General features: G+C 47.6%; 1 protein-coding gene across 3 annotated transcripts in view; it reads left to right on the top strand.

Moving 5' to 3' along the window:
* The window catches only part of LIMD1 (LIM domain containing 1), a 71,114-nt gene that overhangs the window by 43,636 nt on the left and 3,639 nt on the right, over positions 1-23,839 (top strand). Inside the window, exons 3-8 of one of the 3 annotated variants that reach the window (XM_064597036.1) lie at positions 12,045-12,112; positions 13,814-13,858; positions 14,939-15,001; positions 21,173-21,303; positions 22,167-22,218; positions 22,662-22,730. In XM_064597036.1, the coding sequence (XP_064453106.1) occupies positions 12,045-12,112; positions 13,814-13,858; positions 14,939-15,001; positions 21,173-21,303; positions 22,167-22,218; positions 22,662-22,730 (428 nt within the window). The remainder of the gene's footprint in view (positions 1-12,044; positions 12,113-13,813; positions 13,859-14,938; positions 15,002-21,172; positions 21,304-22,166; positions 22,219-22,661; positions 22,731-23,839) is intronic. The other 2 variants (XM_064597037.1, XM_045862597.2) reach the window with 2 other exon arrangements.

Raw genomic sequence — 23,839 nt, 5'->3', positions numbered from 1 at the left:
AGTTGGGAGGTAGGAGTCCAACTTCGTTCTTTTGCACGTGGATATGAAGTTTTCCCAGCACCATTTGTTGTAAAGACTATTCTTTCTCCATTGGATTGTCTTGGCAAATGTGTAGAAAATTAATTGACCCTAAATGTTAGGGTTTGTTTCTGGTCTCTCAATTTTTTTCCATTGCTCTAGTCAATTATCTTTTAAAGAGATTTAACTAATAAGAAAAAAATCTCATTTATCCCTGCAGTTGCTATTTCTGGTCCTCTTCATTTCTTTGTTTAGATCCAGATTTTCATCTGGTACCATTTTCCTGCTGCTTAAAGGCCTTCCTCAACTTTTTTTTTATAGTGCAGATCTGCTGGTGATGAATCCTTTTAGCTTTTGTATGTCTGAATTCATCTTTATGTCACTTTTGGGTTTAAAGGATATTTTTATGGGGGCGCCTGAGTGGCGCAGTGGGTTAAGCATCTGACTCTTGGTTTCGGCTCAGGTCATGATCTCATGGGGCATGGGATCGAGCCCAACATCGGGCTCTGTGCTCAACATGGAGTCTGCTTGAGATCCTCTCTCTCTCCCCCTCTCCCTCTCCCCCTCCTCCCCCCCACTCATGCTTTCTCTCTCTCTCAAATAAATAAATAAATTTTTTTTAAATAAAGGATATTTTTATGGAGCTAGAGAATTCTAGGTGGATAGTTTTTTCTTTCATTTCTCTAAAGATGTAGTTCCATTGTTTTCCGTTAGAAATCTGATGTCCTCTCTATCTCTTTTTCTCTGTAGGTAACATGTCCTTTTTCTCTGGCTGCTTTTAAGTTTTCTCTCTATCATTGATTTTGAGAAATTTGATTATGATATCCCTTGGAGTCCTTTTTATGTTTCCTGTGCTTAGGGTTTGTTGAGATTTTAGGAGTTTGTAGCCTTTGTCAAATTCGGAATGTTTCTGGCCACTATTCCTTCACTTTTTCTTTTTTTTTTTTTGCTGCACCCTTCCCCCCTCCCTTCTCCCTCAGGGAATTTGCTACCCCCTTTATTACCTCTTTGTTACATTTAACAAATTATCCTTTAAATTAAATCTTAACTAACTGAAGTTACCTCACAACTCCCTTATGTTCTTTTTATGCTTAAAATTCTTTCCCTCTCTGTTTCATTTTGGCCTTTGAGTGGCCAATTTTTATTATTATGCCTTTAAATCCACTAATCTTTTCCCTGCAGTGTGCAATCTCCTAATCCCATCCAGTGTATTTTTCATCTCTGATACTCTAGTTTTTGTCTCTAGCCGTTCAATTTTGGCCCTTTAAAAGATCTTCTTTTAATGTTTTGGACATATGGAATACAGTAACAATAACTTGTATCTCTTTTCCTTCTGATTCTAAGATTTGTATCAGATCTGGCTTGATTTCCATAGATTGACTATTTTCTTCATTATAGGTCCTCTTTTCCTGCCTTTTTGCATGCCTGGTAATCTTTGATTAGATGCCAGACATTGTGAATTCACTTCGTTGAGTCCTGGATATCTTTGTATTCCTTTAAATCTTCTTGAGCTTTGTCCCGGGATGCAGGTAGGTTATTTGGAGATAGTGATTTTTTCAGGGCAGAGCTCAGTCTAGGGTCAATTATTCTTCACTCCAGGGTAAAACCTTCTTGAGCAGAACCCTGTGGATTATGAGTTTTCCCCTTCTGGCTGGTGGGAATAGGCACTGTTTTTGGCCCTTGTGGATGACTTTTTCCCCTGGGCTTCATTAAGTCTCTTCACAGGCACATACGGATCTGAGCCCTGCTGAATACTCAAAGGAGCCCCTCTGCAGGTCTCCAGGCTTTCTTTCTCTGTGCAGCATTCTCTTCTCTGATCTAGGTGATAATGGTCTGGAGTAGTAGGAATGGAAAACAAAAAGAGAATGGATTTGTAAAACTGTAAGCAAATAAAAAGACTTGGGAGCAGCCAGTGAGAAGAGAACTGGAGTGTGGAGTGGGGCTACTCATGGTGTGGTCCCTGACGGTGGTGGTCAGTGAGGAGAAAGGAAATTGAGACCATTGAGGAACGTTCACAACAATTGGAGTAGATTGTAGTTTGGATTGTATGTTTCGTAGATTGCAGCTTGGATTGTATGTTTCATTTTTCCACATTATTGTATTTTCCAAGAAAATAAGTCTGACAGATGGAAATGAAAAACAAAACAAAAACCTGGTCCTTTATCGCAGGTAAACTGAGAAGGAAGGAGTGACCTGGAGAGTTTGGGAGGATGGGAGGTGGGGGCGGATGAGATTTTTAGCTCACGTAGGTTTCTGCTGAGGAAACTGAAGGTCATTGACAGGATCCTGGCAACTGTGACTTACGCTAACACTTAATATGAGCCAGCACCACATTGGGCTCTCCGCTGGGACCCCCCAGTTTTGTCCTCTCCACAGCACCCTCTACCAAGGAACCCACAGGGTCAGGTGACCAGCCAACCTCTCGTTTCTGGGAAGTGGCGAAGCCCAGGACCTGACCCTGGTTGCTTTTCTATTTTCCACCTTCTGCCTTGTTCCTTGGCCCACTAAGGCTGCACCAGCCTGGGAAATCCAGCTTGATTGTTTCATTTGTATGGAACCAATTTGGTTGGTTTTTCTGTTGGTTTGTATTAGCGGTTCACTTTAAGAGTTAGCCTTTTCTGGAAGAAGCTGTTTGAAGAAGTAGATGAGGTAGAATTTGGTGCGATAAAGCAAATGGTGCATAGCTTGCCTTCATCACAAGTGGCCACCGGATACTTGAAATGCTCTTGTTCAAGTACTTGAACTGAATTGTAATCATTTAAAAAAAATTTTTTTTTAAGATTTTATTTATTGGAGAGAGCACAAGCAGGAGGAGCAGGAGAGGGAGAAGCAGGCTCCCTGCTGAGTAGGGAGCCCAATGCAATGTGGGGCTGGATCCCAGGACCCTGGGATCATGACCTGAGCCAAAGGCAGATGCTTAACTGACTGAGACACCCAGGCGCCCCACGTTTTTAAAATTTTAATTAACTTAGATTTACATATGAATAGCCACAGATGGCTGGTAACCAGTGGACAGCACTGATAGAAGTTACCCTCTTGGGCCAGTACAATAACAACAAAATCTATAAACAGTTGCTCATTTTTACTTCCTTTTTTTGGGAACTCCTCTTGTGGCTAGGAAAACCTTCCCTTTTTACTTTTCAGGGAGGTATTTTGGACACTGAAATTTGTGATGAAGTCTTAGAGCTCAGGGCCAATTACTTTTCCAGAATAGACAAGTCATTCCTATTTCTGGAGGGAAAGGAGAATGGTGAGTATGGCATGTTTATTTGTCAGGTTACTTGGCCGACCTCTCTTGGTGACATCTGTGATTGTGGTCACACTTTCCTTCATTGAGCTACACTGGCTTCATCCAGAGTTTTCTTTTCAACAGAAGGGGCCCCCAAAGGTGAATATAAAATATCTGTTCACTGTCAATGGGAAGTGGCCTTTTGATGAGTCTGTACATTTATTAGTCAGTATTTTCTAAACTTGTTTGTTGCAATTGGAAAAGAGGGAGCACCTTTGACTACTCTAAAGCTCTGGGAAAACTGTTTCTTTGGTATATTTTTGGTGTGCACATCACTAGGTGTTTCCTGGTGGGAGGAATTCCTCTGCCAGAAGCAGGAGGATCCTCAGACTGAATTATAAAGATGGGGCACCGACCTGTCTTCCCCCGCACAGTTGTGTTGGTCGCACATTGTTCAGGGATGGTCTAGATCTTCACACTTTTGTTTGACCAAGACAAATCTTGGCAAGGGGAAATGCTGGTTCAGAGACTGGCCTGAGGCATCACCTGTCTTAGTGTGGTCCCTGGACCAGCCCCTTGAGCATCACCTGGGGAGGGGAGGGTCTCAGGCCCCTCCCAGACCTTCTAGATCAGAGTTGGGGTGGGGGGATGGGGCTCAGCAGTCTGTGCTTAACAAACCCACCAGGTGCTTCTGAAGAGCGGGGAAGAGGTTTGATGGGCAAGGCCAGGAAATCCATCTCCTCCCCCCACCCCTGGACTGAGAGCTACTCCTTGGGGGACAAAGGGTATCTCACGGTGGGAAGAGTGCTGAGTTCATGCCAGAGAGCTGAGTTCAAATCCCAACTCTTAGCCACTGTGGGCAAGTGTGCCTGACGGATTTAGCTTTTGTGTAACGGTAGGTGGGCGTTAAAGTGCCTCAGGTGCGAGGGTTACAGGGTTAGCGAGTGACGGGACCCAAGCCAGCCTCCTCCTCCTCCGCGAGCCGGCCTGGCTCTCAGTGGGTTGTGCAGCTCCAAGCTGTCCTGGTCCGGGCTGTGGTTGGTGCCACCTAGTGGTGGTTGGCTGCTCTAGCATGTGTGTCAGTGAGGACCGTTCCTGGTTCTGGATCCTGCCACCTGCATGGACGGTGGCAAGTGATTCCAGGAATTTCCAGGTTAGTTGGTGTCTGTGTCATTGGCCAGATCTGGAGTGATTCAGCCTCAAGAGTACTTGCCCTCTGCCTTCCTGCTTTTGAGGACGAGAAGCCTCCGGGTGCCTGGCTGGTTTAGTCAGTAGAACGTGTAGCTCTTGAACTCGGGGTCGTGAGTTCAAGCCCCACGCTGGGTGTAGGGATTGCTTAAATAAATACACATTAAAAAATGAAAATTCCTTTCTCCGTTCCCTGGTAGGAAGAGAATAAGTGGATTCCACGTGTAGGTGTGCGCTCCCAGGCATTTAATCGTGCGGGTGGTCTCGTGGCACAGTGGGACAAGCATGCGCTTCAGGGTCGGACAAACCTGGGTTCCCGTCCTGCCCACTTACTACTCTGAGCCTCAGAATGTACGAAGCGGAGGTGACGTTCATCCCATCAGTATCATGTTTTTGGGAAGAGAAAAGGAAACCCAGAAAGTGGGAGCAGTCCTGGGGCGTCCTTTCCAGCGATTCCCAAGGATAATTAATTCTGCTTAATACTTAATTAATAATACTGCTCCGTGATATTGACACATGACGGGTTTTATTTCTACCTCATTCTTTGGTGAACGGTTTCCACACTTGCTGAAACCAAAAACCTACAGTGAGTGACAGGGAGGGATCTGTGCACTTGCCTGTAAAGGGCGTGGGGTGGGACAAAGCCAGAAAGGAGGGCTGATGGTGCCGTAACGTGTGGTAATGTGTGGCAACATGAAACGTTTTTAGACTTGTTAATATATGGAAGTTGTAAACACGGTACTTGAAACCTAAAAGGCACGCAAGAGATGTTAGGGTTTTGTTTTTTTCTCCTACTGATAAAATACAAACTAATTTGGTGTGGGATCTAGTTTCTCAACTTAGTTGGTCTTTTAAAACTGAGGTAAAAGGTGGAGTTTGAGTCCTTCAGAGCACACTTAGGGCCCCACTCTTTCCCTATGGGGGTGTCCTTTATTATTATTATTATATTATTATTATTATTATTATTATTATTATTATTATTATTATTTTGGAATAGAAGAAAAGCTTATGCAACCTTTAAGCCCTTCCCTTGGCCTTTGGGGTCTGGACAGGGGACTTCTCAGCTCTGGGGACCGGCAGCAACAGGATTTGTCTAGCCAGCTGGGAAGTTTTTTAGAGGATGATTAAAGTAAGTCCTACCTGCACATTAGTAAAAGTTTGGGGAAGTGTAGGAAAGAATCAAGGAGCACACAATTAGCAAACAAGGTCCCCCTCTCCACAATCATGCAGATACCAGATATGTCCACCAGAGGCACTATCACTCTTGGGCAGATTTTTTTTTTCCAGTCTTTTTTTTCTTTGAATTTCTTCTTTACATAGTTGAGATACACAGTTTTTAGATCTTGTTTTATTACTCTTCATATTATTACATAAGGGTTTTCTTTTAAAAATTAAAGTATTGGGGGCACTTGGCTGGCTCAGTCGGTAGAGCATATGACTCTTAATCTCAGGGTGGTGAATTCAAGCCCCACATTGGGCACGGAGCCTACTTTAAAAAAAAAAACAAAAACAAAAAACTAAGGGCACCCAGGTGGCTCAGTCAGTTGAGCCTCTGACTCTTGGTTTCCATTTGGATCTTGGTCTCCGGGGTCGTGGGATCAAGCCCCACGGAGAGCCCCATGTGGGGCTCTATGCTCAGTGCAGAGTCTTCTTGAGATTCTTTCCCTTCCTCCCTCTCCCTTCCCCTCTGCTCCTCCCTGCCCTCATGCACGCCCTCTCTCTCAGAATAAATCAATGAATACAAATCTTTAAAAAAACAAAAGCATTGTTTTTCAAATGATTAAATCTCTAATTCTAGGAAAATTTAATGTAAGTGTATGAAAGCAAAAAGTGAAATTCTAATACCATTGTACAGGTGTCCCTAATAGTAGAAAAAATGTCAAGTATTGAAATGTATGAAGTAGTAAGAGGAATTCCCTTTAATACAACCCACCAGTGCTACACAATACTAGATAAGTTTAAATAACACTATCGGCAGTGCAGTTTCCTGGTAAAATACCATCTACCAGTGCCAAGCACTGTCGGTTTCAGCATGCAGCATTCTAGGGTTTTCTCTCCTTTGTATATCAGTGTGTATGTGTGTATGTGCGTAAGTTACTGAAATGGAATTGTACAGTTGTCCAGCTTGCATTTTTCATTGGCTCACGTATTTTGAGTAACCTTCTATAGTATAAGCATTCGCCAGTCCCAGTAAAACACCTGTTTGAACGGTACTTTAAATGGCCACGTAATATTTCATCATTTAGACGCTCTCTGTTTTCTGTAATCATTTCTCCTAAGGCTTCCGGTGTGGACCTAAGTAAATATTTATTCACATTTCTGATTCTTTCCTTAAGCTAAGTCCCAGAAAGCCTCACCGAGTCAGCGATAAACATTTTTAAAGTTTCCCCTCCGGGGAGAGTTTATCATTTTACACTCTCATCAGTAGCTTGCAGAAATATGCCAGGACGGCAGCCATAAATGAACGTGATCCTTTAAAAAATCTTTGTTGATGTTACAAGTGAAAAAGCTCTTGTTTGTGTTTCTTAGAACACTAGAGCACTCGGGGCTCAGGCATGTTTAATAATCCTCCTCTATGATTTCTGGAACAGAGGTAATATACTCTCTATTAAGACAGAAAGTTAATTCCCAGCTCAGATTCCTTAGAACTTCCCAGACCCCATTCCTGGAACCAGAGCTCGGTGTTCTCTGCCTTGGCTCAGGAGCCTTATCTCTGTCTAGGAAGTCCTATGCTGTTTCCAGACGGCCCCCTCGCTCTCTCCAGTGGCCACTGCGGGACCTGCAGCCTCGCCTCCTTTCCTCTCGGAACTGGGAGCAGCAAAACAGGCCAGCCCCACTCCCAGGCTGGACTTGGGTTTTCCTTGTGGTCAGACAGTGTGGGCATCGTTTTCCTTCGTGGTGGGCTATTTGTGTCCTTCCTGTCGCCGTGGCTGCCCAGGGAGGGACTGGAGGCTCCCACCCAGGTTCCTGATGGGGACAAAAAGTGGAGAGAGGCTGTTCTAGTTAGTTCTCATTTTCCTTTGTGAGTCCTCTTGAATATTTTTATAGAGGGGAAAGTTCCAACTAAGTGAGAGAATTATAAATGAACTTCCATGGCTGTAAAGGTGGGTTCTGTTAGTGAACCCTGAAATCATTTAGTTATAAGTGCTCCTTCTTGTTACCCTAGTTTCTCAGAGTCAGAAAATGCTTGCAAAGGTTCTAGAACCTTCCAGAAGTGAGTGTAACTAACTTTGAGGGAAGGACCTGAGAGAAGGTTTGGAGAGCTAAAGACTTGCATTGCAGCCTTCTAGCATATGCCCCATCGCTCTTTCCACACTCCCTCACCCTGTTATAATTTGTTTCAGGCTATGGAAATAATATATAGTCATTGCAGGAAGAAAAAAAACTAAAAATCACCCATTTTCTATACTCAGAGATAATGACTATTAACACTTGGTATACATTTGGTGTGTATGAACATACACATAATTTTGTATTCATATAGGTGTGTGAGCATGTTTTTCTGTGTCTGTTACACACACACAAACATGCTTTTATACCACCTTTTAAAGTATTTTAAATATCTCTCTGTGTCATCAAGTCTGTTTTTGAAAACAATCTTTTTTTTAATGGCCTCATTATAGTATAAATGCTATCATTTACTTAATAGGAATTAGATATTTGCTTAATGCTCATTTTAAAGCTATTTTATTTTTTAATTTTTTAAATGTTTTTTAAAGATTTTATTTAGAGAGGGTGTGCACACACAAGCAGAGGGAGGGGCAGAGGGAGAGGGAAAGAGAATCTCAAGCAGACCCCCCGTTGAGTGTGGAGCCTGATGTGGGGCTCGATCTCATGACCCTGAGATCGTGACCTGAGCCGAATTCAAGAGTCTGATGCTTAACCAACTGAGCCACCCAGGTGCCCCTCAGCTGTGTTAAATAATGTTGAGATGAAGATCCTTTAAACAAGTCCAACTCTGATTATTTCCTTAGGATAAATTCTTGCAGTAGAATTTTTGAGTCAAAATAATCTGAATTTTCTAAATCCCATTGATACTTGATACCAAATTTTCTCTTATAAGCTTGTTCCAATTTCTACAATCCCTCACAGAGTGAAGAGTGTCTTCAGTGTGATTACTAACACTCAGTGGTATTTTTAACCTTTACCAGTCTGACAGAGGATGGTATATTACTTTAATTTGCAATTTTTTTAATCATGAGAGAAGTTAAAATTTTTCTGTTTGTTGCTCATTCATACTTTATCATTTGTTTTGTTTTCCCCATTCTTTGCCTATTTTTCTTTTTCTTTTTTTAAAGATTTTATTTATTTATTTGAGAGAGTGAGAATGAGAGAGAGTACATGAGAGGGGGGAGGGTCAGAGGGAGAAGCAGGCTCCTCGCTGAGCAGGGAGCCCGATGTGGGACTCGATCCCGGGACTCCAGGATCATGACCTGAGCCGAAGGCTGAGCCACCCAGGCTCTGAGCCACCCAGGCGCCCCTTTTTCTTTTTTTTAAGATTTTATTTATTTATTTGAAAGAGAGAGTGAGCACGAGCAGGGGGAAGGAGGGGCAGAAGGAGAGGGACAAGCGGACTACCCACTGAGCAGGGAGCTGGACATGGGGCTCGATGCGGGGCTCAGTCCCAGGACCCTGGGATCATGACCTGAGCCGGAGATAGATGCTTAACTGACTGATCCCCCCAGGCGCCCCTCTTTGCCTATTTTTCTGTATCAGACTGCTAATTGAGTTATTTGCATATTGGGGTAGGTTAAGTTGTTTTTTGTCCTCTAGTGCAGATGTTTTCTCTGGTTTGGCATTTGCCTTTGGTTTATAGTATTTCACCTATAGAATGAGTGTGTGTTTTGTGTATAGTTTCAAACTACAGCAAAGTACAGTAGGAAATAACCCTTGTTTACCTGCCACCCAGAATGCACGGACATTTATATGTTGTCCTTTTGACGTATTTCTGCTAAAGGAAGTAGAATATTACAGATGAATTGGAATCGTCCTGGTTCCCCTTCCCATATTCCATTTCCCCCTTCCCCAGGACAGCTGCTGTCATGGATTGAGCGTATGGATCCTTCCAGTCCCAGCTTTTCTTGTGTTATCACGTATACAAGTATCATAAACAATATACAGTACTAGTTTGTGTGTGCATATGTGTTCATTCATGCCTTAACTTATGTAGATACTACACATAACTCATATATATCATGGAGCAGTTTTCCTTATTTGCACAGCAGTGTGTTCAGTTCAATTCATAATGATATATACAAATCTAGTTCATGCATTTTGACTGCTGTGTAGTATCGCATCCATTGACTATGACTCCATATTCTTCTTCAATGTATTTATCAACTTTTTCTATATTGAAGAACACTGAAGATGCTTCTGGGTATCCAGGTTTTCTTTGCAATGCTCCGTGAACACCTGTACATGCTTCTCCTTCTGCACGTTAGGAGATCCTCTCTCAAAGGGCATCCGTAGGAGTACGTGGTGGGTCATGTGGATTTTCAGCTCTCTGGGCTCTTGCCAAATTCTTCCCAGGGTGCTCATATGCCAACCGACACTCCTACCAGCAGCGGGAAAGACTTCCTCTTTCTTGTCCCACACCTTCACCAAGACACGGTACTGTCAGGCTTAGTGATCTTAGCCCAGCCAGGAACGAGATAGCATCTCCTTGTGGTTTTAATTTGCATGTCCTGATTCCTGGTGTGGTTGAACATCTTTTAAAGTGGTTACTGCCTAGAGTTTAACAGATTTTCTCTTTGCATTCTCAGCTTCTTACCCTTTGCTCACTTTATCTTTGTCGGATGGGTGGTTGGTGTTCTTTATGTTTTGGATGCTACTGCCTTGTTATATGTATCGTAGCCATCTTCTGGTCCCTGGTCAGCCTTTCCCTTTATTTCTTCAGTTAGACCACTGGCGAGCCTTCCTCCTAGGAGACGGAGGTGAGGTCACGTTCTATCCTCAAGGAGTGCAGTATATATTCAGAGTATTAAAAAGTTCTAAAGGAACCGATCAGAGGGTTGGGGAGACACAGAGACAGCCATGGGTCTTGCAGCAACAAGCAGGACACCAAGAAGGGTCTGGGCCGGCCAGGAGAAGGGCGGGGCCTTCCTGGGGAGGGGGTGCAGGGGCAGGACCGTGGACGGTCAGCCCTAGAGCCATCGTCCTTCCGCGCCTCTGCCTACTCCTTCTCCTTGTTCTCTCCATACGGCCTCCAGTCTGCTGGCCCCTGACCCGCTCTTTCTGTCTCCCTGCTCAGAGCAGCTTGGCTTTTCAACAGCTTTGTCTTTTGAACTTTGTATATATTGTTTTAGGTTGAGCAGAAGTTTGGATTTTTGATTTCCTATTGACCAGTCTTTACCTTTACAAAGTGTGCCTTTTATATCTCACCAGAGAAATCCTTTGCCATGCCCAAGTCAAAGACACCTGCTCGCATTTTCTTAGGATAACTTTTGTTTTTCACAGAGGTCTTTAATCCGTCTGGAGCTTTTTGCTTTTGTAGTTAAACTTCTTTCCCTTTTTTGGTGGCTTTTCCTCTGTCTCGATACTTTCCAGGCCCTCTCTAAGCTCCAGCAGGTCTATGTCACCAGGCTTTTCTCTGTCGCCTTGTGCTCTTTGGCTGCTCTGGGCGGGGGGGGGGGGGGGGGGGGGGGTCCCAGGCGAGGCACTCCGTGTTTATCAAGGGGGTTTCTCTGTCTCGAGCACTGGTAGCGTTTGCGACATTGGTGAGTTTGGTTTCATGTCATGGACGCTGGCTCCAAGGGTCTAGTGATTCCACTAGAGTTCAGAATTCATTCAGTTTTGGAAACTTCCACGGTCCATTGCGTATGTGTTGTGCCTGGTGCTAGAAGTGTTCTCAGATCTGGGAATGCTGTGGGGTCATGGACCCAGGGTCTCCTACAAAGATGCTCCTGCTTAACCTTGAACATGCGACCCTCTGTATTTTTTCATAAGGGATCAAGGGCATTGATAAAGTATGCTGTTCTTGTCAGTGTCCTAGCTTTATGGAAACTGAAGTTACACCTAAGCAGCCGGGGTGCTTTGAATTTTTCCCCACCCTTCCTCACCCCATTTAGATCAGGAGAAAACAAGAAAAATCATTATCCGTCCAACAATGTGTAGTTTCTATATAGTCGAGATGAAGAGAGACACGAAAATAAGAAAAATAAAGTTGACCAATTTATAGGACTTTCCTGATAGACTGTCACCAGTGTCCCCTGGAGAACAGGTCAAAGGTAACATCCCAAACACCTGTGGGAAACAGCTTCACAACAGACTGTTGCCCTGAACGCCCCCCCCCCCCCCCCCGAGGGTGCCTCTGCCATCCCCTCACCAGATGTCTCGCTGGCTTCTTTCTCAGCGGAGAGGAAGCGGGAGAAGTGGGCGTAGGATGATTCCCAAGGCCGCGCTGGTGTCCCCGGCTACACAGCACCCACCAGGGGCCTGGCCTCCTGGCCTCTGCCTGCCCATTGCCAGGTGCCACCAGTCACACACCCCTAGTGACAGTTGGCATTTTTAGCATGCTTGTTTCTGTTTACACACACTTTGCCTGCCTTTTCTCCTTTTATCACTGCCTACAGCATCTTCTCTTCACCCTGCCTTTGTGTTTTTTCCTTAGGCCGGAAGCTGAGAGGAAAAGCCTTTTATTTTGTCAACGGCAAAGTGTTTTGTGAGGAAGACTTCCTGGTGAGTTTGTTACCCAAACCTCCCCTGCCCGCAGTCCTGACCAGGGTCAGGGGCAGGGGCCTGTGGGGCCAAAGAGTGTGGCTTCTCTCCGTGATCCCCGGCGCCGGCAGGGAGCTGAGTGCGGCCAGAGAAGGGGGTCCGCACTTTCCTTCTGTAGATGCACCAGGTGGCCCTTGTTCCCGAAGCAAATGACAAACCGCAGAGCTTTGTGCTTGGAAAGGACTTGAGGGCCACTTGGCCTGTCCTCTTGTGTTCTGCCCGTTTCTGCCTACCCCACCTCCCTCTTAAACCTCGGGACTGGGGTTCAGGCCTTCGTTCCTTCCAATCCCGGCTGCTCTCCATGGGCATCCAGCCTCTGTCGTGCTTCCAGAGTCCGTCTGCGTACCAGTGACTCCCAGGCCTGAGCTCCGGCCCTGTCAGCACCCCTCAGGCCAGCTGCTGACATCTCCCTGGCCATTGGACGGTGCCCTGGGCTGGCCCCCAGCCCGTCATAGGCCGCTTGTCTGAAGCAGAAGCCTCCCATTACCTGAGAACTATGGACCCCTCCTCCTTCCCACCTCTCCCAGAATGTGGCTGAGCATTGATCCTTGCGCCACCACGGCCTCCCTGGGCCAGCTTAGCTGCCACGCTACCTGTGTGTCCACCCAGCTCACCCAGGCCCCACGTGTCTAGGGTTCAGAGCATGCGCAGAAGCCGTGTTCCGGACCTGCCTCGCGCCTCTCCCGCTCGGCCGCTTGCTTGCGCCCCTGCACAGCCTCACGCCTTTGGGCCTCAGCCTGTGCCATTCCCCCTGGCTGGGGTGTCTTCACCCTTTCTTCGCCCGGATACCCGACGGCCTTGTCCCCCTCCCCGGCAGTGAGCGCCCCTCCTCTGGGGGGCCGCCACACCTGGGCTTCCCCGGCCGAGCAGGAAGCAGACGGCAGGGTGGCACCCACAAACCTTTCTCCCTCACCCGACTGTAAGCGCCTAGGGAGGAGAGAACATGCTTCTTCGCCGTGACCTCGTCAGACCCTAACCCCGTGCCCAGCATGGAGTGGCGCCCCGTAAATGGTAGATGACTTGCGCCTGCGTCGCCGGGGGACCCGGAGATGGCTTGAGGTTGATGCACTGTGACCCAGGCTGGCCAGTACCAGACAAGCAGACCCAAACTGGGGGAAGCAAAAAGGAAAGGCATTCAGCAGGGGCCTCGGGGTCGTTTTGTCTTCAGTTTGGGGCCCTGCCTCGGCAGCATTAGCTCGCTTCTCGAAGGCACTGCCTGGTGGCCACAGGGCCGCAGCGCCCCGGGGCTCGCATCGTCTCGCCTTCAATGCCCATGAGCCACAGAGCCTGTCCTGCCCCTCCGGTCTCATTGGCTCTGTTGGGTCACATGCCCACCTGTGGGCAAAATCATTGGTGCTGGAGGAACGTGGGGCTCTGATTGGCCAGGTTTGAGTCCGTGCCCCGCCTTGGCTCCCCGCAGGCGGTCGGCCGCACAGGCTCATGGGAGGTTGAGGTGGGGGTGCGGCTGGCTCACCCTGAAAATAGAGAACTGTCGCCCTTGAGGTTGCAGGAAGTTCCCTTTTTCTTTTTTCCCAACCTTCCTTTCCATTACATGTCCCCCCCCCATAATGTGTGTTTGTAATATCTAAACTTCTAGTATCTTCCAGCCTCTGGTATCTTTTCTGTGTGCTTTCCTGAAAAGTGTTTCCCGTTTCTCTCAAGACTCCAGCTGTGCCTGTGTGTGCGCGCGTGTGCGTGTGTGTTTCGGTAAGATAGAGAATATTTACCAAGTTTCTTTGAAACTAAAGCCATTGGCTTTTTTTTTTTAAGATTTTATTTCTTTATTTGAGAGAGAGAGAAAGCCCCAGAGGGGGGAGCGGGAGAGGGAGAAGCAGACTCCCTGCCGAGCAGGGAGCCCGATGCGGGACTCGATCCCGGGACTCCAGGATCATGACCTGAGCCGAAGGCAGTCGCTCAACCAACTGAGCCACCCAGGCGCCCTAAAGCCATTGGCTTTTTAGCCAGAACCAGACTTGAATTTGAATCCTGTCCTTACCCCTTACAGGCTGTGTGACCTTGTGAAAGTCATTTAATCCTGAGTTTCCCTTGTTTTCATCTGAGAAATGGTATGATATATACCTTGTTTTAAGAATTGTTTTAAGGAGGGGCGCCTGGGTGGCTCAGTCGGTTAAGCATCTGCCTTTGGCTCAGGTTGTGATCCTAGGGTCCTGGGATTGAGCCCTTCCATCGGGTTCCTTGCTCAGCGGGAGTCTGCTTGTCCCTCTCCCTCTGCTCCTCCCCCTACTCGTGCTCCCTCCCTCTCTCTCTCTCTCTCTCTCAAAAAATAAAATAAAATCTTAAAAAAAAAAAAAAATTGTTTTAAGTAATACAGCCTGCATCAGACTCCCCTGATGGGCTTGTGAAGACATAACGTGTTACCAGGTCCCCTCCCAGAGTTTCTAATTCAGTAGGTCTGGGGTGGAGCCCAAGAATTTGCATTTCTTACAAGTTCCCAGGTGATGTCAGGGAACTCCTCTTTGAGAACCACTGGCTTAGAGAATAAAGCCTGTCTATGTACAGCCTCTTACACAGAGCCTGGCATGTTGTGGATGCCCAGATGCAGCTGTTGTTAGGGTGAGTGGTATTGGTATTTGTAATGGCTTTGTGGCAGAAGGTATGCCATGATTCATCACACAACTGTTTTTGTCCTCTGGGAAACGACAGATTCCTGTATAGAGTGACACATCTTTCTGAGAAGTTCCTTGTCATCCTCGTGACTTGTGGGCAAGGGGATGCTGGGTCATCTGTCCTGCCTGGCTTTAAATTTCTTTTCTGCTTCTTCTGCAGTACTCTGGGTTCCAGCAGTCTGCTGACAGGTGTTTTCTTTGTGGACATCTGATCATGGACATGGTGAGTAGGGTCAGTGGAACAAGATGATGGCACGGTGGGAGGGGGAGGCATTCACAGAAAAAAGAAACTAACAGTTGAAAACTGTGTTTCCTACCTTGATTTATGGTTGCCTCTGGTTTTGTTAAGAGAAGACCTGTGTAAGTCCGCTGCTTGCTCTACAAGAAGCCACGTTGTTGGCGTTTACTGGTATTAGCATCCTTAATCATGTAGTCCACCACAGTGTTGTGTTTCTGATGATGCTCTTTTCTGTGGGCTGTTTGGATCACACCAGCCTCCCTCTGATTTTCTGTGATCCTTGTGGTGTCCCGGGTGAGATGCCAAATGCCAAACTTCATCTCCCTTGGAGTTGGGTACAGAAAGTTGGATAAACACAGTTGTTTGTGCCTCATGTTCTGCCTGGCTCTATCTGTTCCTAAGATGAGTTTTGGGGGCCTGTCATTAGTTCTGAGACAGCAGAACAAGAAGCAAGTTTTATACATTCTGTTCTTCACTCAGCCACTGGCTCTCTGAGCTTGTCTTGGGCCTCAGTATCTTTATCTCTTCAGTGGGGACAGTTTTTCTTTCCTGGCCTCCTTATAGGGTAAGGTTGCGAGGTTAACAAATGCAGAATACTTAGTCTGTCTCAGGGATCAGACTGTTCACCATTGGAGATCAGGCCTTAAGAATTTCTTTAATATGCTGGTTAAAGAAAATTATTATACAATATTCTTTTAGTCGGAAAGAGGTAAATCCCTCTCTAAGCTGACCCATTAATTCCATTCTGGAGAAGGGAATTGCTAATCATTGCTATATTTTTTTCTTTTACCTCTCTTATTGAGAAACAACTCCTAGAGTAAAGGCTATACATCTTAAGCGTACAGGTGAATAAAGTTTTGCATATGCACATACCCGTGTAACCCCACCCAGGTCAAAGTGTGGATGTTTCCCACATCCCACACCCCAGGAACTTCCTTCTTGTCTTCCTCCCAGTCCAGAAACCCTCCTCCAAAGGTACCCTCTATTCTGAGCTCTGTTGCCCCAGATTTGTTTTGCTGGTCCTGGAACTTCATATAAATGGAATTACACAGTACAGAGTCCTTTGGGTCTGCCTTTTCTCACTTAGAAAATGTTTGTTGTTGTTGTTGTTGGTTAAATATTTTATATATTTGGTAGAGAGAGAAAGAGAGAGGGCAAACACAAGCAGGGGGAGTGGCAGAGGAAGAGGGAGAAGCAGGCTCCCCGCTGAGCAGGGAGCCCGATGCGGGCACTCTATCCCAGGACCCTGGGATCATGACCTGAGCTGAAGGCAGATGCCCAACGACTGAGCCACCCAGGCGCCCGACATAAGTTTTCATTTATCTAGGGTAAATGCCTAGGAGTGGAATTATAGAGGCATATGGTAAATTATGCTTACTTTTTTTTTAAGATTTTTATTTATTTATTTGAGAGAGAGTGAGAGTGAGGGAGATCACAGAGGGAGAGGGAGAAGCAGACTCGCCACTGAGCAGGGAGCCCGATGTGGGGCTCAATCCCAGAACCCTGAGATTATGACCTGAGCCGAAGGCAGCCACTTAAACGCCTGAGCCACCCAGGCACCCCTTATGTTTACTCTTATAAGAAACTGTCAAACTTGTCCAGAGAGTCTATGTCATTTTGCATTTCCACCAGTAAGAGTTCCAGTTGCTCTATATGCTTACCCAGCACTTGGTATTGTCAGTTTTTATTTGTTTTAAGTTTAGCCATGCTAATAGATGTGTAGTAATAGGTCATTGTGATTTTAATTTATATTTCCAAAATGGCTAATGATGCTGAGCATCATTATGAGTATTTTTGTAATGAGCATTTTCATGTTCTAGTTATCCATATGTATTTTTTTAAGTTTATTTATTTAAGTAATCTCTACATCCAACGTGGGGCTTGAACTCACAACCCTGAGACCAAGAGTCACATGCTCTTCCAACTGAGCCAGCCAGGTACCCGTTATCCATATATTGTCTTTGAAGTATCTGTTAAAATCTTTTCCTATTTTTTTATTGAGTTGCTTATTACTTATTAAGTTTTTTTTTTTTAAAGATTTTATTTATTTATCTGACAGAGAGAGAGTGAGCGACAGCAGGAACACAAGCAGGGGGAGTGGGAGAGGGAGAAGCAGGCTTCCCACGGAGCAGGGAGCCTGATGTGGGGCTCAATCCCAGGACCCTGGGATCATGACCTGAGCCAAAGGCAGATGCTTAACAACTGAGCCACCCAGGTGCCCCTACTTATTAAGTTTTAAGAATTCTTTTTTTTTTTTTTTTAAGATTTTATTTATTTATTTGAGAGAGAGAGAATGAGAGACAGAGAGCATGAGAGGGAGGAGGGTCAGAGGGAGAAGCAGACTCCCTGCCGAGCAGGGAGCCCGATGCGGGACTCAATCCTGGGACTCCAGGATCATGACCTGAGCCGAAGGCAGTCGCTTAACCAACTGAGCCACCCAGGTGCCCCAAGAGTTCTTTTTTATATTCTGAATATAAGTCCTTTTCTGAAAATGTTTACAAATATTTTTCCCACTCTGTAGCTTTTCTTTTTTTTTTTTTGTAAATTTATTTATTTTTTATTTTTTAAAGATTTATTTATTTGACAGAGAGAGAGACAGCGGGAGAGGGAACACAAGCAGGGGGAGTGGCAGAGGAAGAGGGAGAAGCAGGCTCCCCCCTGAGCAGGAAGCCCGATGCGGGGCTCGATCCCAGGACCCTAGGATCATGACCTGAGCCGAAGGCAGACGCTTAACTGACTGAACCACCCAGGGGCCCCTTTGTTGTTGTTTTTGGGGGGCGGCAGGGGCAGTGGGAGAGGGAGAGAGAGAATCTTTTTTTTTTTTTTTTTAAGATTTTATTTATTTATTTGACAGAGAGAGACACAGCGAGAGAGGGAACACAAGCAGGGGGAGTGGGAAAGGGAGAAGCAGGCTCCCCGCAGAGCAGGGAGCCCAATGCGGGACTCGATCCCAGGACCCTGGGATCATGACCTGAGCTGAAGGCAGTCGCTTAACCAACTGAGCCACCCAGGCGCCCCCGGAGAGAGAGAATCTTAAGCAGGCTCCATGCCCAGCGACGTGGGGCTCGATCTCACGACCCTGAGATCATGAGCTGAGCTGAAATCAAGAGTCGGACGCTTAACCAACTGAGCCACCCAGGGGCCCCCAGAAAATGTTCCTGAGGTTCATCCATGTTGCCTGTGTCAACAGTTCATTTATTTTCATTGCGAAGTAGAATTCCATTGTATGGATATAGCAGCTTGTGTATCTGTTGCTCTGCTGATGGGATTTTGGGTGGTTTCCAGTTTGAGGCTATTTAGGAATAAAGCTGCTGTGAAGCCTGCCCTGTTCATGAGGAGAACCTGCTGTTGCCCAGGCTCCGACACACCACAGCGGAGCTTAGCCCTGAGAGGGCCGGGTCCTCGCTGTAGCCAAGACCTCCCTGGGAGCACGGCCCTCCCTCCATTCCCACAGGGGAGGCCGGCAGGAGCCACACACCCTCACCCCTACCTTCCACAGACGCCAGCCAGACTCCACAGGCATCCGATTCTTGGGCGGAATTGGTCCTCAATTTTAGAGTCCTTCTGGCAAACCCACTGCATATGAGGCCAACGGTGTCCAAATATATGAGCATGATTATATGCTATTTTTTATTTCCAGGTATCGTAAGCCTTCTTAGGGCCTCGTGATTCATAGAACTCCATTAGTCAGGGCTCAGCGGGATGGTTCTCCTGCTCCATGTGGCATTGCCTGGGGTCACTTATGCACTGGTGCTCAGCTGGTGTCCCAGTTGAGTGCCCAAGATGGCCTCTCCCCTGTGGCCACTGATCTCATTCAGTCGTCTAGCTTGGACTTCCTACAGCAAAGGAGGGAGGGAAGCTGCCAGGCTTCTTAAGTCCTTGACTCCGAAATCTCTCCATATCATTTCTTCCTCATTCTGTTGCTCACAGAACATCACAAGGCCGCTCTCAATACACGGCGGGGTGGTGAGGGGGGGTACTCTCCTCCACTTCTTGAAGTGAGGACCCGCAGGAAGGGAAGGAATGAAGCTTTGGAGACCATCTCTACCCCACGAGAATAATGCCAAGTTGAACCTGGGTCCTTGCAGGTCTTCTCTAGGACTTGAAAACTTTTAGCAATGTCTGTCTGGTAGTGACACCCACTTTAAAAAAAATTTTTTTTTTTTTAAGATTTTATTTATTTGCGAGAGAGAGAATGAGAGACAGAGAGCATAAGAGGGAGGAGGGTCAGAGGGAGAAGCAGACTCCCTGCCGAGCAGGGAGCCCGATGCGGGACTCGATCCCGGGACTCCAGGATCATGACCCGAGCCGAAGGCAGTCACTTAACCAGCTGAGCCACCCAGGCGCCCGTGACGCCCACTTTTAAAGACAGAACCCTTAACTACTGCCAAGAATTTTTATAATGCCAGAAAAGATTCCTTCTGACACCATTCTTGGTTCTTTAAGAGAAGCAACCAGTTGTCCAGTTCTTTGTATAAATTGTCCTTGTCCCCCCCGCCTCCCTGGTTAGTAGAGGGGAATGCTCTGAGAGTGCAGGTTGAAACTGGGCATTTCCCCCACATTAAAAAGAATTATCACAGGGAGTCAGCATGCAGCAAAAGGCATCTGTGTCCTGCCACACTTCAGGCACATTGTGGGTGAAGTTCATTTAAGGGTCTCTTCCGCCAAGACAGTGTTAGCCAGGGAGCAAAATGCATTCTGAGGTCCCCATTGCCAAGTGGACTTTGGAAGCCCAGCCTGTTGTTTGTCCTATTCTGGCAGCTTCCCGCAGGTCGAGAGGGGCCTCAAAGGTTAGTGACGCACCAGAGGGAACGAGGAGGTTAGAGAGCTGAGCCTTCAGAGGAAGAAGGGAGAGCGCACGAAGCCTCCAGCTTACCTCTGTGGCTGCAGCATGTGAGGTGTGGCGTTGGCCTTGGGGGGAAGCAGGCCTTGGGCACTGGCAGGCCCACACCTTTCCTGCAGGTGTCACACACACGGGCACACACTCAAACCAGTGGTTCTTCGATTTTAGCATGCATTGGAATCATATTTCGAAAACACCAACCGCTGGGCTTGACCCTAGTGCTTCTGATTCTGGAGATCCGGGATGGGCCCTGAGAATGTACATTTTTGAGCAAGCCCCCAGGTGATGCTGGTCCTGTGGCTCCAGGGACCACACTTTGAGATGCACTGACTTAATAGGAAAACAGTTTGATGTCACCTAGCAAGGGGGTTGGAGGTAGGCAGTTCTGCAGGGAGGTAATTTGGTCACTTGCTGATGTCACCAAGTCTTCTCTCTCCTGCCCTGCATGTGTGGGCTCTGTCCTGGTTCCAGGACAGCTTCTTACCTCTCCAGGCATCAGAACAAGATCAAATGACACTAAGAGGAAGAAGGTTTGTGGGACTTTCTCTACTTTGTGTTTGAAAACAGTAGCAATAGGGCGCCTGAGTGACTTAGTTGGTTAAGTGTCCTACTCCCGATTTCTGTTCAGGTCATGATCTTGGGGTCCTGGGATTGAGCCCCACGTCGGGCTCTGCGCTTGGCAGGGAGTGCACTTGGGGATTCTCTCCCTCTGCCCCTCCTGCTGTGCTAGTGCATGCGGTCTTTCTCTCTCTCTCTCTCAAATAAATAAATCTTAAAAAAAAAACCAGCAACAACAGCAACAAAGAAGCTTTGCTTATGCTTGGATTTGGAATGATCAGCGGTTGAGTCATAGCTTCTGGATTATCATGCCTCTGAGTGAAAGCTGCTTAGGAGGAGGCACTTGGGAGGCAGAACTTAAGAGGTTTTCTGAGCTCTGCCATTTCCATGTGGAATTAACTTTGATCCTTCTGTGGACCAGCTGCTTCCTAAATCTGGGATGAAGCCTGGCGTGGCCCTGCCTGCTTCACATCATTTCCTGCAAAGAACTGCAAAAGAGCCCTCCAGATTCTCCTCAGGAGGGTTATGCCCAGGAGAAGGATCCTGTTTGGCTCCCTCCTGTTGATACATTTACCTTGATTTGCCTTTCCCACCCCGTCCTCTCTTGACCTTGGTCCAAGCGAAACCCTGACGAGTGTGTGCTGTGCGATGTGATCGCATAGGGACCCTCAGCTTGATGTGTTCCTCTCCTTTCCACTGTCCAACCCGTCCCCATAATCCCCGCTGAGTCCCAGCCTCTTCCTTTCTGCCTCCAGATCCTGCAGGCCCTCGGGAAGTCCTATCACCCCGGCTGCTTCCGCTGTGTCATCTGCAACGAGTGTTTGGACGGGGTGCCCTTCACCGTGGACTCCGAGAACAAGATCTACTGTGTCCGAGATTACCACAAGTAAGGAGGGATAGGGTGCAGAGGGCCTGCAGGCCCGAGCCACATTGATCTCACCGAGCGAAGGAGAGACACCTGCTGAGGTGCACCCGCAGGCTCTGCTTGAATCCTGAGTCCACAGTCCGGCAAAGGCTTCGTGGTTTAAATGGTGTAGCAGGGGCCTCGGAAAGTCAGCTGACTCCAGTGCAGATAGGGACTGGTAACAGAATCATGTTTCCTGGAAAATCAGAACCCAAATCCCTATAATCAGATCCCGGTTAGGCCTCAGGAAGCCTCTGCCAAGCCCAGTGGCTCCAGCTTGACCTGACTTCACAAGGCAGCGACTCAGGGCTGGTCGCCACCACCCTCGGTCTGCCCAGGCCTGTGCTGGGCACCATGAGGGGAGTGAACAGGTTGGTCTCTGTCCCTAGTAGAGTGAGAGGGTCTAGCTAGGCTTGTTACCACTGGGGAATAATCTCGAAGTGCTACTAAAACACCTCCCAGAGAATGAGCCAGACTGTCTTTTTTTAATAAAGATTTTATTTATTTGAGAGAGAGAGAGAGAGAGAGAGCGCACGCAAGCAGGGGGAGCAGGAGAGGGAGAAGCAGATTCCCCACTGAGCAGGGAGCCCGATGCGGGGCTCAATCCCGGGACCCCAAGATCACGACCTGAGCAACAGGCAGATGCTTCACTGACTGAACCACCCAGGTGCCCCAAGCCAGGCTGTCTTGATTCGAGGGCTGGGGGTGGGGGGTGGGGGGCAGGGTTCACTTGAAGAGGGATGGGTGGGAGGCCAGCCGTGAGGAAGGCTTAGTGTGGGCTCCAGGACCTGCCTCCTAGAAACAGCACAATATGCATTTTATTGCCTCTTTGCTTCTCCCGGCAGGGTGCTGGCCCCCAAGTGTGCAGCCTGTGGGCTTCCCATCCTTCCACCTGAGGTAAGAAGCTTTTTCAGGCCTGTTCCTGGCGTCTTCCATGACACGAATATCTCCCTGGGATCATCTACAAGATCTGTGTCTTGTCCTTACGCCTTTGACAAAATCCTTCTGAAATCTCACTTCTGACCTTAATAGTGTCCTCACCAAGAAGCCCCTTTCTTCTTGGCTGGCTTCCCCAGCCAATTGCCCTTCGTGTGCTCTATTCGTCCCTATAATCGGGTCAAACTCCCTGACTTGATAGTGACTCCCAGATTAGAAGATGAGCAGAAATCTTGCCTTTCATTCATTTTTTTTTTTTAAATCACTCTCCATGTAGGTGGTTTTTTTCAGTGTTGACTCTGACATTCCAGAAGGTAGAACTGCTGTCCCTCCTCCTTCCTCTCTCATCAGTTAAAAGTTGGGTCCCCCAGCTGGCCTCTTATTCTTCCTTTCATTCTGTCCAGGGCTCAGATGAGACCATCCGTGTCGTGTCCATGGACAGAGACTACCATGTGGAGTGCTACCACTGTGAGGTAGGCCCCTCCCTGCCCAGATGCCCAAAAGTACAAGAGAAGAGCATCCCCGGGTTGACTGGGGCCTGAGATGGTCAGCAAGGTGTGGTCAAGGGCTGCCCTCCAGGTCAAGGGGTGAAGCCTGCCTTGTAGGGGAGGTTGGAGGACACACACATGTTTGGGACGTAAAGATCATTGCTGTTTCCTCCACGTTGGTTAACTGCCAAGTCCTGAAACCATTGCAGTTGGCTCCCTGAGGCCACAGAGTGGGCGGCTCACGGGGACCACGGGTTTCACATGCCACATTGTCAGGCAGCTGTGTGATCTGGGGAACAGACACCCTCCCCTCCAGCTTATAGGCTGTTCTATCTGCCAAGAACCCCTTTCTGAGCTGACCCCTGGAAATCATGAAGAAATCCGCCCCTCCTTGGAAACAGGCATGGGTGGTGTGAAGGTGGATGGGGACCCATCTGCCCCCTCTTTACCTTGTGTCATGCCCGGGCGGGTGCTCCATGGCTATCAGGCAGGCCTGGGGTCACCCCTCCCCGCCCCTCGTGAAGGTTGCGCACACTTTAAGCATCCGTGGGGTTTCAGCCAGAATTAAGTGGATTCACCCAAGGAAGGACAGTAGATTTATTTCGTGACGCTGTGGGTGGGGTGAATGGGAGAGGGGTGGGGGTGAAGGGAGGAGCTCACTGCTAGCACCAGGCGCCGGAGAGCAAGGGGCCATCTGCTCACTACAGTCTTCGCTCTGCATTCAGGCCAGCGCTGGCCCATAGAAACCCAAGAGCCACGGGTCCAAGTCACGAGTGTCATTTTGTTTTCTAGTAGTCACATTAAAAAAATAAAGCAAAACGGATGGGATTCATTCTTTTAATATTTTATTCAACCCGTGTATCCAGTTTTCTTTCAATATGTGTAACCAGTATGAGGGATCTCTCATGAACGATCTTATTTTCATTGTTTGCCCTGAGTCTTGGAGGTACAGCATAGGGATCCACCGACGTCCCATTTCCGTTCCGACCAGCCCCGGTTCAAGTGCGCGTTGGGGGCGTGTGTCATGCTTTCACTCGGCAGGACTGCCCGGTTCCGCGCCGGCATTCGCTGCCCGCACAGTCCGCTCTGCTGGT

Source organism: Mirounga angustirostris, unplaced genomic scaffold (genome assembly GCF_029215605.1).
Source record: "Mirounga angustirostris isolate CCGP_5_RB_7025 unplaced genomic scaffold, mMirAng1.0.hap1 SCAF_1, whole genome shotgun sequence".
NCBI lineage: Eukaryota > Metazoa > Chordata > Mammalia > Carnivora > Phocidae > Mirounga > Mirounga angustirostris.
The sequence above is the reverse complement of the archived record's forward strand: the minus strand, read 5'-3'. Positions and strand labels throughout refer to the sequence as shown.